This window comes from Peromyscus maniculatus, chromosome 5, assembly GCF_049852395.1.
Source record: "Peromyscus maniculatus bairdii isolate BWxNUB_F1_BW_parent chromosome 5, HU_Pman_BW_mat_3.1, whole genome shotgun sequence".
NCBI classification, from domain to species: Eukaryota; Metazoa; Chordata; class Mammalia; order Rodentia; family Cricetidae; genus Peromyscus; species Peromyscus maniculatus.
Window position 1 is genome coordinate 71,368,909 of NC_134856.1, and position 13,241 is coordinate 71,382,149.

The following is a 13,241-nucleotide window of genomic DNA, read 5'->3' on the forward strand; positions in this document are numbered from 1 at the left end:
GACGAGAGCACTTGCTGGGTCACGCCTATTTTCCTTAGAACTGCACAGAACCCAGAGTGGGTAAGACCTCTCTATGTTACAGCAGACACCGAGTTTCAGCAAGGGGAGGTTTCATCAAGAAACACAGCTAATCCCCTGCAGAGTACAGTGGCCATGGCTTCCTGCTGTGGTGACACACAGCCCGGGGTGAAGCGTTTCATTTCCTGTTGGCTCTGTCAGCAGCTCGAGCTACCACACCCCAGAGCAAGCCAACATGAAATCATCAATTTTGGATTTTCTTTCTCTTCCCTGAGGGTGCTCTTCAATATTCATGCTCTGGAGTGGTATCTCATTTTTTTTTTTTAAATACAGGTACAAACTGGTAGAAATAGCTGTTCATTTCTGTTACAGAACATAATTTATCTTCAACTGACGGACAGTGTCGGAAGCTATGGAGAGATGGTCCTCAGGTGGTTGTGAAAATAAGATCCATCTTTTCTTTGACAGGATCTTATGACATTGTCTACGTTGGTCTCCCTGCCTGGGCCTCCTGAGCTGCCGGGATTACAGGAGTGCTTTCTGTACCCGGGTCCTACCTCCTTTAGCTGTAAAATCCTAGTGTGGACTCCAATGAAATACAATGACTCAGGGCTGGGTGGTGGTGGTGGTGGTGGTGGTGGTGGTGGTGGTGGTGGTGGTGCACACCTTTAATCCTAGCAGTTCAGGGGCAGAGGCAGGCAGATCTCTCAGTTTGAGGCCAGCCTGGTCTACAGAAGAAGTTCCAAGACAGCCAGGGCTACACAGAGAAACCTGTCTCTAAAACCCAAACCAAACCAAATGGAAAGAACAAAACAAAAACAATGACTCTTTGCCCTCTCTCATGTTCTTATTGACTGTCACCATTCTGGTTGCTTGTGAGTGATGGAGGAGGTAGGGACCTACTACCACCATTAAAAGACAGTCTCAAGGCAGTGTGGTGTTGAGACCCCGTTTTACTGGAATTTGGCTCCATTTGACACACCCTGGACTGGGTCTCCTTTTATCTTCTGTAAAGTCAGGCTGCAGAACAGAGTTCTCCAAATTCCCTTTAACTCTGAGCGTGGACAAGGAAGACATGATTTGGCTCACAACAGTACAGTGGGAAATACTGATTTTTTTTTTTTTTTTTTTAAGACCTACCATTTTTGGAAAGTTGGAATTAATGCTTAGACTTAGCTGTAGTTTTGAATCACATCATTCATGAAATATAAAGCCTAGAGTTTAAGTAAGGATAAATATCATCTACTTGACCATCAGTTGGAGAGACAATGAGTTACAACAGATGCTAAGGTATGGTGTGGGCATCATGAGAGCCTTAGTTACTTAGATGAGCCCTGTTTTCAGGTTGGGGGCAGTCATGCTGATTTCTACAGCTTCATGGCTGGGGCTGCCCCTAAGCCTTGACTCTTTGGAGAGGTTCTGGCTGGTAAGGAGAAGGAATTATCTGACTGTTAAATTGTTTGGATGACTCTGGTTTCCTTCCCTGTGACAGATTCAAGACTTCTGATTGACAGTACCTCTTGAATATTCAACGGAAATACAGTCATGTTTTAATTGGATCTAATTAGCGACAGGTGACAGCTTTTCCTTGGGAGAAGTTGGTTTGTTTAAAGTAGCTCAGACTTGACAGCAGTCATTCCCTGGTATTTTGTACAGAGTATCTTTGGGGTAAATATGGGGAGGGCTATCTTTGTAAATCAGTTAGATGGACAAACATGGTTATTAGACACCTGACACCTGAGTTCAGCAGTCTATTGCATGGATACCAAATATCCCTTATCCATGAGCTTAAATTCCTGGGAATGTAGTCATAATTCAACTTATTGGCACTTACTTGATTTCTTAGACTGGCAAAACACCCTATCATGATGTCATTTTATAGGTACTGTAATGGTAGAAATACAGCCAGTTTTGGCTAAAGACCAGTTGGCCTTCTTTTTATTTCATTATATGCAGACCATAAATTCCAGACCATCTGAGGATTATCACGGAGCTCCCAGATGGGTTCGGCTTAGGAAAGTGCTCCTGTTTCTGAATTCTTAGCAATTGCAATCTGTATCACTGCTTTGGAATTAATTATGTACAAGCATTCCCCCCAATTATGGCAGGGTTGTAATTGAAAAGTTTGCTTGTACTTCCATTGTTTAGGACTTGGAATAAGTGGCGCTTGGATTTCCAGCTGGCCCACAGAAGCTTCTTTACCCTGAAGCGTGTTATTAGCCCTACTGCTCCACATTGTTTTCAAGGAAAAACGTGTCCTAACTTCCCAGCTGGATGCTGAAGCACTGGAAAGATCTACCCCGTGGAGCTCAGAGAGGAGCTGGGCTGGACATGGCCCTCCCTCCCATCCCCTACTTTAACAGGAGACTCTGTCACTCTCAAGAAGACAGGAAAACATCTCCCAAGTATCCCCAAAGCCAAAACAAACCCCAAACCCTAGGGCAGGTGTTCTTCCCAGATGGGTACAGAGTACCTTTCAGAGCCAGAGGGCTGCTGCACTTCACCAGAGCCCAGCTTAGATGCATATATTAAGCTCTGAATGTTTTATGATTGCCTTCAAAGTTTATGGTCCTTGTGTATAAGAACCACATCTAAGCTCCTCTCTGTGTCCAGCAAAGCATCCAGTTCTTAGCCAAATGTGTAAGAGGACCCCAATAAACATCCATTGATCCACAATTAGAGCTCCGTGGGAAAGCAAATCAGACAAGCACCCAGTTGGTCAGGCATCACAAGAGCTGGCGATCCAGTCACACCTGTGGAGGGGTCCTCTGCCATCAAACACATTGCTCAGGTTCAGGGGAATCTTAAAAGGATGCCCTCAGCCTGCCTTGTCTTTCTGTCCCTAGACTTTGGCATGAACAACCTTGATGACTTTCCCGAAATAGACTTTGCTGTTTTTAAGCGGCTTTGCTGCTCTATATCTTCTGAGTCAATTCCATTCTGTGCTCACACTTGGTTTTACACAACCCCCCCCCATTCTACCTTTGATTTTCTGTGCTATTATATTAAAAAATGTCTGCCTGCCCCTTCAGGCAGCTGTCTCTCTCTCTTCCTCTATTCCTTCACACCCCCACCCCTCACCTTGGGCAGAGTGGTTTGCTCAAAGCGGGAACTCTTAGACACTTACTCGTGAAACCTGTATGGAGTTCTTGTCTCCATTTTACACAGGAGCAAATGGAGATGGAGTAAGATTCCACTAACGCATCAATGAACCGGCTGCTGGCAAGTGTGGGGATTAGTTTGAACCTAGGCAGACTCTGAAGTCTAGAATTTCATGCCTCCCCATAAGCAGTTGGTGGGCAAAGAACTTGAGCTGATGGGAGAACACTGAGTTCTATCATAATGCACCCGTAGTCTGGCATGGTAGCACAAGTTTATAAACCCGGCATCTGGAGGCCTGAGGCAAGAGGGTCTGGAGTTCGATGCCAGTCTGGGTACATAGAGAGATCCTGTTTTAGAAATGTATACCCCCAACCAAACCAACCAAATAGACCACAATATTGCTTTTCCAGAAGGTAAAGGGTAGAACTAAGTGATGATGGTTATAGTCTGTATTTTATGCCTGTGGTCCAGCTGCTTGTCAGGTTCATTAGGTTTCAAGAAAAGCCTGTATTTCCCCAAGAGCAGAGTGTCCTGATGGAGGCCTCTATCTTGGGAGTGGGGTGGCTACTCGACAATGTTAGGAGACAGCTTTGTTGCCCTTATAGGACAGCATTTGGGTGTAGAGTTTCTGAGTTGGCTCACCTTGACGACCCCAGGGAGAAGGAAAGGAATAATCCTATTTTTTTTTCTAATCATGGTTCACTGTGCTCTAGTAGAAGAAAGTGCCATTTGGAGGCTCATCCAAAGGTTGCCAGTCAAATGGACACTTTTAAATGCCACACACCCAGATTTCAACTTTCATCCTATCAACTCCTAAGGCAACAATCCATCCCATCCTTCAAAGCTACCAACACACTCACATTTAGTCCTTGTAAAATGAGAAAATGATGAGAAGCAATTAGAAACAGACCCAAGTTATCAGCTAGCATGTAGGCTTCCTTCTGCACACATACGTTTTCTTCCCTCTTCTCCTTACCTGGCCAAAGGCCAGGGCTTTTGTTCTTCAAGCCTAGTGCCTAGAAAACCCTAACCAGGTGCCAGGCAGCTTCTCTTTCTTTAGACTCGGGGTACAGACAGGGCTACACTTTGCCCCTCAGTGTGACTCCTTGCTACTCTGACGAGCTTACCTGCTCTGGCTGCAGAACAATGTCAAAATGGGATCTCAGCTCCAGTTCACGGAGCATAAAGAATCATATTCCATTTGAAGGATTCTGTTATGCATTTGGAGGGATGGCCATTAGCGACTCTGCAATGAGCACCTTTAAATTGAGTGTTATTTCTAGAAAGATGCTTTCGATTATATGATCCAAACTACAAACAGAAAATAGTAAAAACACAAATGCCCTCGAGTTTTACAGTTCTTCTGTTTTATGTGACATGGTCAGATGAGATGATGCTGTTTAATGAAGAGATCTGATAGCCAGGGGAAGGCAGAGCCCCATGCTCTGACCATGTGTCCCACACACTCTCCCTCACAAGTCTCTTATAGTTGCTGGAACCCATTTTTCCTTTTTGGAGTCCCAGCAGACTGGGACTGTCTAGGCAAATCCATAAAAATATGCAAGGTGATCTTCCTTCTAGAAGCTCAGATACAAGAAGGCTGTTATGAGAAAAGTCAACACCCATGGAGTCCATGGAAGGAGAATACCACCATCAGGTAGATTATACCATTTATGCTGACCTTGATCAGATATTTACTGAAGGGTCTGAGAGAGAGAGAGAGAGAGAGAGAGAGAGAGAGAGAGAGAGAGAGAGAGAGAGAGAGAGAGAGAGAGAGATGCTGACTCCAGGAGAATGAGGCACATGACTGAGTATAAGAATCGAGATTAAACGACTCAGTGTTTAGCGCTTCATTTCTCTGTCAACAGAGCTGTTACAGAATCATGTTCCTTCAGACGAGCTGCCGATGGACCTCTCCTAGCACACATGTGGAAGAAAAGATTCTTCTCTCTGATTTCTAATGTCCTGCAGCTATTTTAGCTATTACACTGAAGTGCTCTTAGGAATCTTAGGGAGCCCTGCAGGGCTCAGGAGAAAGCACAGCTCCCCGCAGCTCTGGTCCCTGGGTTTTGTCAGCTCACATTTTAGATGTAAAATCTCACTTTGAGACTCACAAAGAAAAAGCACTCTCATTTATTTGCTCTTAATATTATGAAACGGCAACAGAAATCGGCTTGGCATTTTATACCCCATACTCATGAAGTTAGACTTTCAGGGGGCCGAACATGCTTTAAAAGACTATCCAGATTAAATATTTCTAAAATAACGTCATGAGCTAAGCGAGACTAAAGCATATAATTTTGCACTTTGGTAATTGTTCCTGGTGTTTGTTTTTTACATTTTTTCCCCTTTGACATAGTATTCAGATGCACTTTTTTAAAAAAAATAAATTCTACCAAGAATGTTCTCTCCTTTTCCCATTTCTATGTAATTGTGCTAATATACCAGCTAGGGCAGTTATACTTTAAATGGCATGCATATATTTAGCAGTATAATTATGCAAATTCTGCCATGTTTATGATTGTGAATGTCCTTTGGGAACAGTTACTTAGCATCCAGTCCTAAATCGATCTTTGAAGGATTCTGGTTCAGAATTCGCTTCTTTCTGCTCCTCTGCTGTGGGAAGGTGGACGTACTGCTGTCTATTACCCATGGCTACTATAGCAGATTACACACCCCGTGAATACTGTATTTCCTCCTTCCTCTTTCTTCCTTGAGATGGGGATGGAGCCCAGAGCCTTTCACATGCTAAGCAAAGACTCTACTACTGAGCTGTATCCACTTATCCAGCTTATTATTTAAGATAGGGTCTCACTGTGTAGCGGGGCTGGTCTCGACCTTGAATCCTCCTGCCTCAGACTCTCTGGTATTGAGATTACAGGTTTGCCAACATGCCTGGCAAAAGGCACAGGCCCCTTACTAAACTGAGTCATTGTATAGCACTGTTGATTTTACAAGATCAACTTCACATCCCTGTCCCTCAGTTTCTGTCTCTGCAGTATGGGGTAAAGCAAGCATGTATGTTAGCAGCTGTTCTGACAGTTGTATCCCATGATACATGGAGGATACTAATTGCAGTGCTTGTTTCAAAGAGGCCCCTGTACCTGACAGATGTGTCCGTGTTACGTTTCAGCTGAGTCATCACTTTTTACGAACGTGTTGTGTTCAGTGAGGACAGGAAAGATACCTTTCGTTAGCAGAGGCTCAAAATGCAGGTGTTGTATGTGCCTGTGAAGGTCTGTGGTGCGTGTATCAATACATGCGCACCTGTATGGTGTGCATGTTTGTATGAATGTGGATGTGAATGTGCGTGCCCGTGTGGTATTCTGTGTGTGCCGGTTAGTTTGGGGTTTTTGTCGTTGTTGTTGTTGTTGCTTTTCAACTTGACGTAAGCCAGGGTCATCTGGGTAGAGAGGGCTGGAGAGAGCCATTAAAGGCGAGGCTCACAACCAAAAATATAAGAGACAATGTCTCCATTCTAGTGGCCTGTGTGCAAGCCTGTGGGACATGTTCTGGATTAGTGACTGATGTGGGATGGCCCAGCCCCTGGACAATTGTTCTGTGGGCAGCGCTCCTCCGTGGCCTCTGCTTTACTTTTATGTTCAGGTTCCTGCCTTCAGTGACTGCTCAGACTCCCTCAGTGGTGGACTATGACCTGGGAGTGTAAGAGGAAATAAACCCTTTCCTCCCCACGCGGCTTTTGGTCATGGTGTTTAATCATAGAATCTAACTAGGACAGTGTGTATACATGAATGTGTGTGTTTAGAGCATATATGTCTGTGTCTGTATATATCTATGTGGTATATGTGAACAGGTGCCCCGTGGGGTGCCCGGGTTTATATCTATCTCTGTTGCATAGGTATATATGTCTGTAGTGTGCATAAGAGTGCGTGCATGTGCATATATGTATTTACAGGTCTGATGTGTGTTATATATGTATGTGCATAGTATAAGATCTGTGGAAGAATGTGTGTATACAGTACTAACTCGCCCACAAACACGCAAGCACTCCAGCTGTAACCTCTGGAGATAAGTTAATTACCAAATCAAGAGTCACCTAGGCAGGATGTATGAAATAAAATTCTTTTGTTATTTCACATTTGGCGAAGGCGGGAACATGAAAATGTGAAATTACAGCATCACTGTCATCTGTCATAACAGTGGTGACAATGGCATTGTGTCTTAGGTGAGCACTTATCTTTCCCAGTTAATTTTTTCTAATATTTTCTATTCTAGATATCACATAACTTGAATTGTATAAAAATGTTTTGTAACATGTAAAGAAGAAATCTATGGGCTTGTTTTTGAGATTTGAAAAAAAAAATGAAGTCATTGAGGTTGATTTATCCTTTTACACAAGAGAGTGAAAAATCCAACAGGGACACTGGCCAATGGAGAGGGAGTATCCTTTAAGGCATTGGTCAGGAAGCCGCACATGGCACCTCCACACATCCTCAGAGGCTGTGGCTTTTGTTGTTGCTTGTCTGCTTGAATGGATTTTTAATCCAGGGTTTCTCAGGCTGACTTGGACCTTGCAGCAGTCCCCCATACCTCAGTGTCTTGAGAACTGGGACTACAGAGCACCCCACCACACCCATTACCAACTCTCTTGACGAATGGGACTCCGTGGGCTGGGTACCTGCGGCATCTGCATCAATGACACCACACCGTGGGAAGGACGATGTGGTGGTTTGAATGAGAAGAGCCCCAGAACACTGGGTCCTTAGTGGGCAGCACCGCTTGGGGATTTTAGGGATCCTGTAGGAGGTAGAACAGGGGTGCTGGGGGATGGGATTTGAGAGTTTATAGACTCGCCCCACTTCCAGCTCTCACACTGCTTCCTGTGTGCAGTTAAGACGTGATCTCTCAACCTCGTGCTCTGGCTGCCTGCTCCAGCCTCCTGCTACCACATTTCCCCCACCATTAGGGACATCCAACCCTCTATAGGCATAAGCTAAAATAAGCTCTTTCTTTTATAAGGTGCTTTCAGCCATTGCATTTTATCACAGCAACAGAAAAGTAACTAATACAGAGGATAACACCTCTGTTGACAAAATGCACCCAGAACCTAGCATGGGAACAGTGTCACGTGATGGCGGTAAATCAGGCTTTTGGTTCTCTGCTCCCCTCAAGGCACCCATGGGAGTAGTGGTAGCATGGTGGAAAGGTAGAGAGAGCGGATTCTGGTTCTCAGCCTTCTATCCTGGAAGTGGATTCTTTTTTTAATCATTTCCTTCACTAAATCTTTGTGCTTCTAATTCTCATCCTCCCCATGACACACCATTTCCCATCCTGCACCTCAAAGACCATTTCAGAGGACGCACCTGTCACCATATCTGCTGAGTGCTCAGCATTAGCTCCAAGCACCGCCTTTTTTTAGTTCTGCGTTCTCAAGCCAATCAGCCAGTCTCTGTTTTACCAGCGGTGAGAGTTGGATTTTGTTCTTGCATTAATGACTCCAAAACGGTCAGGCTCATTCCTGTTCCATTCTCCTGAAATCTTTGTGCCCTGAGATTTCTTATGACTGAACAAATAGGGACGGCCTCACTTGATCAAATTCTGCTAGAGGCGACAGGGCTTTGGACTGATTTGAGTGTGAAAACAGTAAGTGAAGAAGACAAGTTTGGACTTCTTATAACGTTATGTAATCATGTGCAATGGAACCATTTTTCAGTGAGGAAGGGAAGTTCTAAGCAGGTTCCGAGCAACTTAGTATCTGATTCTTGTATTTATTCTTTTGGAACCTACATGAAAGAGATAAGTTGCCCTTTTTACTTCAATTTCTCTGTTAAATTTTATGACTATAATTATTTTTATTCAGTTCCATCAATTCAGGCTAGGGAACTTTCTCCTATGAAAATTTGTTTTTTAATAATTACTTTGCAGATTTTGGAGGATTTTTAAGATACATTCAGGGTATAAAATTGAATACTGGCATACACACACACACACACACACACACACACACACACACACACACACACACACACACTGAATACCCAGAGTGTTTTATTCACTAGAAAACTCTTCTCATTCTAGTTCCACTCCTGAACGAGTATTAAATCCAAACAGTCCATGCTCATGCAAACTCATTCTTTCCATTTTCCAAAACTAGATGAGAAAATGAAATTGCATTCTATAGGTAGAACATGAATGGCTGTAACCGACAGTTAAACCACTATTCATTTTCTGTGACAGACAATTATTGTGACCCTCCATCTATTGTCTGCACGGTTTCCGTTAATCATCATTTTCTTCCCAATAATAACAATGCTGTGAGGACCAGAGTCTAGGGACAGGAAGGGCTGATAATCTCTGTGGTGCCTCTTTCTCCTTTCACATGGTCCCTGGTGGGCCTCAATGACCTGCAACCTGCTCATTCAGGAACTCTGCAGGAAAGGGCCACTTTCTATGAGGCTCAGATTTTTGTTCCCTACTTGGGATCTACTAAGGGGTTTCCAGCAACACACAGGCACAGACCACCCTCGGCCACCCCTATGCCTTACCTGGTTTCTCTGTCTTTGGGGATCGTAGCAGTGCTGTAAGCGAAAACTTGTTTCTCAACTAGAGGAGGCCCCAGGTCTACCAGGCTGGATAATCCTGGAGTGTTCCGTGGCTTTTCGATGTACACCAGGGTGCCGGGCTCCTTTTTGAAGGACTGGCGACTGGGTGAGGCCCGGTCTGGCTGCAGGGTGTGAGGGGGCCCGTGTGCGTTAAGATGAGGGTGCATGTCTATCATTCTCAGGTCGCCCACCCGGTGCGGAGAGGCTGGGGGCGTTTTGGAGCCCAAGGTAGGCAAATGGCTGTCGGGGTATTTCCTTGGCTTCTGTCTGTACAACGATTGCTCCATATGCATTTCTGCTTGCAGGGAAGGGTTACAGTAAGCACTTGCTGACCGGATCGCAGTGCGGTGATACGCGATGACATGATCTGGGACATCCAATGGGTGGCCACCATGGGACGAGGCTATGCTCATGCGTCCCTCGTGATAGAGGTAAGGGTCGGCATAGAAACCCTCATTTCTGAACATAACTAGGTTTTTGCTGCTCATGTCTTCGTCAGGCTTGACATCTCTTCTTTCCAAAATGGCGCTCGGGCTTGGGGAGATGGATCTGGAGACTGGCAGGCTAGACAATCTGTCCCTGGGGATGGTGGCATTGCCAGGAATAGCCATGGGTCGGCTGCCCCCGTAAGGAATTCTGGATGGGGAGGGAGGCAAGGAATGGGGCACTGGAGTGGATGGTGGCGAGTTTGGAATTGCATGGGGTGGGTGAGCCGTGGATCCCGGTCTGGGGGCTACAAGGCCATCTCCTCTTGCATAAATAATTTCTCTCTGCATCTGGAAACAAAGCAAGGAATCAAAAAAATATACTTAGAAAATCATGTTTGTGGAGGATTCTCAATGTGACAAGGTGAATTTCTTCATACCAGACACACACCAAATGAATGGAACCGGAGCATTTGTCCCCTTATTGGCAAAAGGGGCTTTACAGAGGCAACCAAGTCATGGACTCTAAGGTGACAGCCATTATCCAGGTGGGCTCATTGCAATCACAAAGGTTTTTTAAAGTAGACAACAGGGAAACCAGGAAGTCAGGCTTGTTGCGGGGCAGGGGGGTGCTGCAATGGTAGAAGCAGTCAAGGACAGAAGGGCTAGAAGGTGCTATGCTGCTGACTTGGGAGGCAAAGGGGTAGCCAGGAGCAAGGGACTGCAACTGCACAAGACAAGGAAATAGATTCTCCCTTAAAACCCCAACCAAAGCGTGGTCCTGCCTACAGGTTGATAATGACCCATGAAACTCACGTTAGAGAACCAACCCAACCTCTACACAGGAATAAATTCATGGCATTTAAAGCCTAAAGGATTTTGCTTGTTTGTTTTGTAATGTTGGAGTTCAAATCCATAGCCTCATTGCTTAGGCAAACACTTCACCACTGCACACCAGCCCACAACTCCAAGTCTCTAGTAATTTGTTTTAGCAACCCCAAAAAAACTGACAATATACCCAGTGACAACGACACAGTGCCATGGTCTAAATATCGAGCCGCTCAATAAATGTAAGGCTAATGTATACATGGGTCTAAAATGATGTTTTCTGAAACCTGTGTTGGGTACATTTTCCTGCAGTTAGCCCTGGTAAATAGCTAATAAGCACTTTCCGACTTTTCCAAGTGCATCCCTGGGAGAAGTGTAAGGAGGTTCAATTCACTCATCACCTCTTTATTTGAGCTGATGTGAAGACAGCTCAACCGTTAGGGGAAGAGAAGGGTTAACTGGGAGATGATAGGTAAACTCATTGTGAGAAGAGATGGCATCTGAAGCATGGTGGGGGCACAGTGGAAAGTCCTAATGGCAAAGGCTCTGGGGCCATAAGGTGGCAATGGGTGATGGGACATCACTTGAGAGATGACGGGACTGGGGTGGCAGGCTCCTAGAAGCTGGAGCTTTGGGCTAGGTAGCTTAGATATCCAGGCTATTACATCACATGGTCTAGAAGAGGTAAAGATGCTCATGGCTCCTTGACAAACACATCTTCAAAGAGAAACAGTGACAGGAGAATCAAGTTAATGAGGAAAAGGAGGGAATGAATTTGCACTTTGCAACCACACTACTGTGTTTAGCAAGAACAGAATAAAAAATACAAATAAATCCAGGCTATGGTTATTTGAATCACTGGTGATTTGGTCAAGGTCCAAGAGGGAAATGCTCACTGAGATTCTCCCTTACCCATGAGGGAGAGGGAAAGGAAACTACAGTCCCTTATCCTGACTTCCAAGAGATGACAGAAGGGTGTCTGGAGCTAGAAAGTTTCTCTGGTTCTGCCAAGCCCCCATAGTCCTGTGGCTTGCTTATAAAATAATCACTCAGAAACTTATATTAATTATAACTCCTTGGCCATTAGCTCAGGCTTATTACTGACTATCTCTTACACTTGAATTGACCCATAATTCTTATCTGTGTTTAGCCATGTAGCTTGGGACCTTTTCTCAGTTCTGCCTGGTCATCTTGCCTCCTCTGTGTCTGGCTGGCGACTCCTGACTCAGCCCTTCCTCTTCCCAGAATTCTCCTCGTATGCTCACCCTGCCTATACTTCCTGCTTGGCTACTGGCCAATTAGCGTTTTATTTATCAACCAATCAGAGCAACACATATTCACAGCATATAGAAAGACATCCCACAGCAGGTGTCAATGGTTGGAGGGTAGCTGTGCTAGGAACATGGGAGAGAGAGAGGAACCGGAACGTGCACCTGAAGGACCCATGGTGGGAGGAGAGTAGGTTGAGTAGGAAACAGAGTCCAGGCCTTAATAAAAGAAACTGATCCATCACCACATAAATTTGTTTAGTGAACAACCTTTATCAAGACCTTCCTAAGAGCCAGGCATTGGGATACAGCTCCAAACAAGCTTTCTAGTTCCTCCCACTGAGAAGGTGAAGCTTTCCCACAGCTCCTCCATGGGAATCCAGAGCAAGAGCCAATCAGTCTTCCACAGCTTCTTATCTTGTGCTTGGCATCCAATGGTGCAGAATCCTTGACAGGATCAGGGACTTCTATGTATTATAATGGATTTTACATCGAAAGTGACCGCTTTCTGCTCAACTGACACATATGTGACTCAGGTGTGCAGTTCAGTAGACCAGAAGGACCCCACCCAAAGTGTGGGGTAGTATATCTCATTAATTCTCCAGAATGGTTGGAACGACCATGGAATGGAGGGTTTGCAAAACCATCACAAATCCTTACAAACACCTTTCTCATTGTCTTGCACAGTTCAGGGCTCAGTAAAAACAAAGGTATACTCAGCACATGGCTTTATAGGTCATAAAGCCTGAGAGGTGCTAGCTCAGCTGGCAGTGAGGATCTGACCAAATGCCCCAAACAATCATAACACACAATACAATAACCAATCCCTTGCCCGCCCCCCAAAAATCTCAAGATAAACTCATCACATTGCATTGATTCAGAAAGGCCACTGTATGAAGTACATCACACATTGCCCAAGACAAATTAACACATAGAAAGTTCTGTTGCATTATTGTTAGGAATTACAAAGGTAAACAAGATGAAAAATGCCTAGAAGCCACTTGGGACCAGCAACTGCTTTAACCAGGGACATCTCT

At 44.8% G+C, this 13,241-nt stretch overlaps 1 protein-coding gene across 31 annotated transcripts in view; it reads right to left on the minus strand.

Annotated features, from left to right (window-relative positions):
* Kiaa1217 (KIAA1217 ortholog) overlaps positions 1-13,241 on the minus strand; it is a 796,433-nt gene that overhangs the window by 51,844 nt on the left and 731,348 nt on the right. For all 31 annotated transcript variants that reach the window (XM_076572610.1, XM_076572611.1, XM_076572599.1 and 28 more), the window contains one exon: positions 9,627-10,459. In XM_076572610.1, the coding sequence (XP_076428725.1) occupies positions 9,627-10,459 (833 nt within the window). The remainder of the gene's footprint in view (positions 1-9,626; positions 10,460-13,241) is intronic.